At 37.1% G+C, this 6,695-nt stretch overlaps 1 protein-coding gene across 1 annotated transcript; it reads right to left on the reverse strand.

The window, feature by feature from the left end:
- Positions 1–1,979: 1,979 nt before the first annotated feature.
- LOC147614970 (uncharacterized) lies at positions 1,980–4,374 on the reverse strand. The gene is made up of 2 exons (XM_086780262.1): positions 3,771–4,374; positions 1,980–3,572 (listed from the first exon to the last, which is right to left on the reverse strand). The coding sequence occupies exons 1-2, from the start codon at positions 4,115–4,117 to the stop codon at positions 2,375–2,377; spliced, it is 1,545 nt and encodes a 514-aa protein (XP_086636388.1). The 5' UTR covers positions 4,118–4,374; the 3' UTR covers positions 1,980–2,374.
- Positions 4,375–6,695: the final 2,321 nt, after the last annotated feature.

Consider the following 6,695-nt stretch of genomic DNA (forward strand, 5'->3'; position numbering starts at 1 on the left):
CTCTCTCTCTCATGCACGTGCACACCCACACCCTCACACACACACATAATTCCAATAACACATATAATAGAAAAGTTTTAAAAAACTATGCCACACATATTAAACCATTAAAAAAGCATTTGTTGATTGAGCTCTCACCTTTAAAAGTTGATGAAAATTTGCAACTTGCAAAACTATAAATCATGCAAAAAAGAAGCAGTTGTTAAAAAATAGATTCGCTTTTTACATCACATTAAAAAAAAAGAGGAATTTAAAAGCAAAAGAAAATAGTAGAAGGTGAGTTAAGCAAAAGAAAACAGTAGAAAGTAACCTACAGCCTGTAAGCAAGCGTACAAAGAAGAAGTCAAAAATCAAAAAAGAAGAAGTGAAAGGGATGGAGATGCATAGGGTGGTCCCCCACCGCCAAATCTTCTTCCAAACGTAGGCAATCATCAGCCTACCCTGCTCTCCCCAAAAGATTTCAAATCTACTTTCTTTCAAATTCAAAAAAGCTTTCATTGAAGAGAGTACTTTCGATGCTCTTCTTCTTTTCGAAAATTGAAATTCGAACTCATTTCTTGCTGCCACGTGGGTGGCACATCAGCCTTCTTCCTTAGGACAATATAGAGATATAGAGAAGAGCAAGAAATTAAAGAAGAAAAATCCCACGCTTACAAGGGTGCAATTATTAAATGGAATGAGTATAGATCTCTTATTGAATGAGAGGTCAAGTTGGTAAGTTGATGACTCGAGGCCTTAGAGAAAGACAAACGAGAATGAAAAAATAAAACAAGATATTAAAAGTGCACTACATATAAAGAGAGAGGAGGAACGGAAAAAAAACTGTCACCTTTTCTTAAGAAAGAGGAAGAAAGAGCATCCACTTTTTCTTGAGAGATAGGAGGAAGGTGGAAGGAGCACTCACCTAATCTGCTTGAGAGAGATGAGGAGAGTAGGGCCTCCACAAAAATGACATTTCAATGTATTTTTACCGTTTGAAATTTAGAAAAACAGGCTAGAAAATATATCAAGCCCTCACAAAAGGAGACTCAAATTTTATAGTTTTCAGTTAAAATAGCTGCAAATTTACACTAGAAAACCCCTTAGTTTATAAGCATATGCTTTAAAAAAAAAAAAAGCTTTTATCGGGCCTGGCATTACGAGATTTGACGCCGCTTAAATGATTCCCCACTATGAATGCTGTTGTACAGCGACATACAGCAACATAAATTAGCTTTTTCCAGATTCCGTTGCAACAACCCTCTCTTGCAGTGATCTCGTTTACAAATTTATAAAAGCGATCCATTCTATGATGATTTTGCGAACTCATCTCATGACCTAGAAGTTAGTAAAGGGGTGAGGGAAAAGAATCATACAACCCTAAACCCCGAATTCCATTAAACCTTTTGGCCACTTCTCTTATCTCTTCCGCTCAAGAAAATTTATATTTTGCAACTGGATTTCTGCATCCCTAACTTCATCAATGACGTCCTAGCATAAAGGGGCACTTAGAATTACAGAAACCAAAGAGTTTGTCGGACCCTCCACACTTATATACACTAGTTGGGAACCCGTGCTTTGCACGTCTTTTGAGGCTTTCAAAAATCAAATTCTACCAAAACCTCCTCCAACCTTCCTAAACCTCCAAATTCTTGCCACCATGTGGCAGTGTTGTGTGAAACTCTTCCGTAAGATAATATAGTAAAACTCTTCCGTAAGATAATATATAGAGAAGAAAAGGGAAGCAATACAGGGATAAGGAACTCATGCACTACATACTAAACACTACGGACCTAGTTGAGGTCCAAGCTGCCCTCTACATGGTCTTCTGTCCGATCGATGAAGTTAAGCTTCTCCGGATCAAAAACCTTATTGTAATAAGATCTACTGTCTTTTCTGATATACAAATCAAGTTTTCTTCCCAAAAAAAATAAAAATCATATGATGTACATAGGTTAGATAAATGATCCATGTGTGTCATAGGTTGTCATGTATGTATATAATCGTTAACACATTGTCCAAACTTAGAATATATTGAATATAAATGCAATTTATCATTAGTCAAAAGGGTATAGTTATCATTTGGAGATATTCAAAATATTTCTTTGTGACCTTATGCACAAGGGCATGATGTGGTATAGTAATTATCACTTAGTCATGAGGCTCTCTCTCTCTCATACATATTTGTTTCTGTGCAATTTATCATAATGATATAGTATCATTTAGAGATATTCAAAATATTTCTTTTTGATCTTATGCACAAGGGAACGATAGCATCTAGATTTCAATTATCATGTGTAGGGCCTATATAGGAACGTCTATTTCTCTCTCTCACTCTCATCCACACGCATATTTCTGTACATTGATGTATCCTAGTGTTCTTGCTAGTCTTATTCTATCCTGCAAAATCTCTGAGTGATCTGGCTTTTGGCAAAGTCGTGGCCCTCCCTACGCGCCAGGGTCTCTTATCTTTGCCTGTATAAGTTGCTCTCTCTAGTGAAACGGAAGATAATGGCGGCCTGGAATCATCCACTTCTGCCAAATCAACACGTGGGTTTGCATCTCTATTGGCATTGGTCTGCATTTCTGAAGAAATCTGCGCTTCTAATGCAGCAGCAGAACAAACAACTTCTTGCCTTTCTGCACCGCTAGGCACAGCTGTCTCATTGGAGTGTCTATCCTCAGATGCCTGCAGTACCACCTGCAAATCACTTTGGCTTTGCACACTTGCAGTTTGTAACGATGGTGCCCAAATCTGCAAACCTAGTGTATCATCACCGTGCATCAGTGACATACTCGAGCTTCTCTTCGGTCCGCAGATTGCATCAAATTTGATGTACCCAAAAACCGAAACCAAGTAGCCTGCAGCTGCCAGCAATGATATGATCATGTACGCTGTTGGCAGTGTTCCAAGCCAGAAGGTCACGAACAAGACTGCAACATCGAGCACCAGATGCACAAAGGAAACTATGAACAGTTTGAGTCGGAAGGTGAAAAATCCGAGCTGATTTCTGTCATTGGCTTCACTCACAACGGGGTAGAGGGGGCCAATCATCATGCTCACGTAGCTGAAAACGAGTGATACCAGCAAGCGATGGGGATCTCGGAGGCTCTTCGAGAGCGTTTTAGGCGATTGCAGGAGCCAGTAATGGAGGCAGTATGCAGTGACGGTGCCCGCCATGAACAATGCCGGAATGGCATCAGAGGCATGAAATTTGGCCTGGTCTCGGACTGCTCTGTGGCGGGAAAAATACTCTCGGATGTGCACAATGATGTTTGTGAAGGTCAAGCAGCGGATGAGACTAGAGAAAAGGGTGAACGCCCCCGCAATGACTCCCGCCGCAGTCATCTGCCTAAACGTCCTGGCATTCTTGGCTATGGACTGCACCGAGGTGCCCCCATTGTAAGCTGCAGAGATGAAAGATGCAGCTACTGAGATTTTGAATGTGGTGGACATGCTCTGGACAAAGACTTTCACTTGAGTGAGGACCAGGTAGGCGCAGAACTGGAGGATAAGCATGGGGACGCCCTCCAACGCACTGCCTAAGATGCAGTACAATCCATTCATCTCTGGGGATCTCAGATTCTGAACCCTGAATCAAGCAAATTTGGATCAATTTTCCTGCACAGGGCTCTAAAATCCCATCCTAATTTATGTAATTAAGCATGCATTGGTGCTTTAATTAAGCATGCATTGGTGCTTTACACACTGAAATTCGGAGGAAAAGGGTGTAAACTTGTCAAGCCTTATTGACTAAACAGCAGTCGACATGTTCGTCAAGAGTTTTTACCCCTCGCAGCTCACGGTGCGCCAAAGGAGGTTGGAGAGGCGCCAGAGGTGGATGAGAGGCAGGAAGTAGGCGGCAAAGAGGGGGGCATCTCTCCGTGTGTACTTGAGCTTAAAGACGAGGGCGTTGAGGGTGTGGCAGAAAACCAGGATTCCCAGCAGCGCGTAGAAGTAGCCCGCCAGATCGCTGGTCTGGCGCCTGCAATCCGCATCGCAAGGGCCCTCCCTCTCCCGCCGGGAGTAGTGGACAAAGAGGGTGGAGTACTCCACCAAAACTACCAAGTTGCTGCCGAAATCGAAGAGATAAGTCCCTGCCGACAGGACTATGCTAACCACCACCACCACCGCCATGCAAGCTCAGGAGCTCCTGCAGTACCTTCTTTCTAGTGCGTGCGTTTCTGCGAGGCACCTGCCTGCTGTCACCTCACAAGGTAGCAACTTCCAACTACAATTCTAATTTCTAATTTCCTTGCGAAAAAAAGGAAAAAAAGCACGGCGACACATTGGTTCGCAGGAAGGCGTGCCACATGCAGTTGTTGTCTATCTTTGTTCTTGACCAGCAAGGATTCCCTGGCTCCTCATGTCATCCTGATGAAATTTGAGGGTTTTTTTTTTTTGTGCTTTGTGCTTATTTGGAATTTAGTATAACTTTAGCCGAATTGCCCTTCTTGGGCCCTTGAATTGCCCTTCTTGGTATCCTTGGGAAGACTCCTATATAGCCAAAATAAAAATAAAAATAAAAATAAATGGTAGAGAGTTGCTAGAAAAAAGAAACATATCTAAGAAAAGTTGAACACTCCCTACTTTATTTTAGTAAAACACTTGCTATATAGCAAATAAACTAGCAATGAATCATTATATAGTAAACTATGTAGAAAAAGTTGTTATATAAAAAAAATCATAAAACTATATAGTAATTGATCTAAAAAACTTTTTTATACAGCAATCTATATAGTAAGATATTGCTATATAGCAAACAGTAATTAACAAACTACTATATAATAAAATATTACTATATAGCAAATCAAAATGTAAAAATCACTATATAATAATGATTATTGAAAAATAATTTTCTAAAAGTAAGATGAGATTTTATTAAGAGAAATAGAATGAAAACCAAGTTTTTTATTTTTTAAGTGTTGTTATTCTAATGATTTCTGAATATACTAGAGAATATTATACTATATGTAGATATCTAAAGACACATATGTCAACTTTGAAAGAAAGACTAGAGAGATTTCGAGTATTTTTTACTAAATGTACTAGATAATATTTCACTATTGTGTGGATATCTAAAGATAAGCACATGCCGTTTTTGTGTGTGTGTGTGTTCATGTGTGTGTGTGTGTGTGTGTGTGTGTGTGTGAGAGAGAGAGAGAGAGAGAGAGATTTGAAGCATTTTTAATAACGCTTATAAAGTGAAACTTTTTCAATACTTAGGTCATAATTTTGTAAAATAAAAAAAGCTTCTTACGCACTTTATAGCTGAAAAACTTGCTCAAAAATAATATTTCTAAACAACTAAAAAGTTTTAAACAATTATAGATAAAAACATCACATTAGTTTGACATAAATTTTTTAAAAAATACATTAGTTTGACCTCTTAATCTTGTGTATCAATAGTTTTAGAATTGATGTTTTTTATAGTTTAAACATCACTTAAGTTAAAATCATTTAAAGATAAATAATTATTTCTATTCTTGGTGATGGTCATGCATTCTTCTCATAATAACCAAGTTTTCTATAGTTTAAACATCACTTAAGTTTTAAAAATCAAGAAAAAGAGTTATTTCTATTCTTGGTGATGGTCACTCGTTCTTCTTGCAATAACCAAGGTAAAAGGTCTTCTCTCATCTATTTAGAACTTTGTTCACTATTTTTGTTAGTAGAGAATACTTGAGCATTTCTCATCATGGCAACTTCATTGACTTACACCTAGAAACTTCATCAAAATCGTTTCTTAGGTTATCTATGCTATATTTACTTTCCTCCTAAAGCGTAAAACTAGAAAGGATCTTAAGCTTCTAAGTGAGAAGAATAGATCAAGAAAGTATATGCACATCGTACTTAAAGTAATGAGATTAAAGTAATATACACTAACAACATTACCTTTCGAGGTTGAGTAGTGTCAAGAGAAGATGACATATCATCCATCAAAGAATCACACTCAGAAAAGTAGTACACTAAGTGAGAATCGTAAGTGTTTATATAAGTAAAATAACTCAAAAATATAAACAAGTAAAAAATGAGATTAAAAAATAAATATAAGTAATTTTTTTAACTCATTCTATTAACATTATATATCTAATTACCTTAAGCTTTTTTTCATTTGAAGGTAGAAGAAGCTAAGGTTTGTTTATCTCTAACTGTTTCTTTAACTTAGTACTTATCTACACCCAATTATTATTAAAAACGTTCTCTGAGATTTTAATTATCATGAAGAAACTAGACATAGTAGAAATATTAGCTTTCGTGGTCATGAGCTTTTCTGGCTATTTCATTCATGCATTGGTGATGCACTTTTGCCTCCAACAATTTTTATTCAAAAATTCATGTTAGTTAGTATATCTATATCTACTACTTCAATTTATTAAAAAAATAAGAAGGTGATAATTGAACCTCCTATGTATGGCATGTGATATTAAGCAACTTTGTATAGGTTCTAGTATTTAAATGACCAACATCCTCCTTTAAATTCCAAGCATCATTATCCAAATAGTCATCCTAACTGAGATCTATCACATCAATAAAGATACTTTCAGAATCTATAATTACAACAAACAAAATACTTTGAGAGAAATAGATTGATGTATCGAATATATTGCTAACCTTCTCTAAATTGTTACTATCAATAAGTGTCATGTCTAGAATATAAATGCCTCCATTATCAATCTATAATCCAAATTTAATGATCAATGAAACTAAGGTT

The sequence above is a fragment of the Cibotium barometz genome, chromosome 41 (genome assembly GCF_041138505.1).
Source record: "Cibotium barometz isolate CiBa-2024 chromosome 41, ASM4113850v1, whole genome shotgun sequence".
In the NCBI taxonomy this organism is placed as follows: domain Eukaryota; kingdom Viridiplantae; phylum Streptophyta; class Polypodiopsida; order Cyatheales; family Cibotiaceae; genus Cibotium; species Cibotium barometz.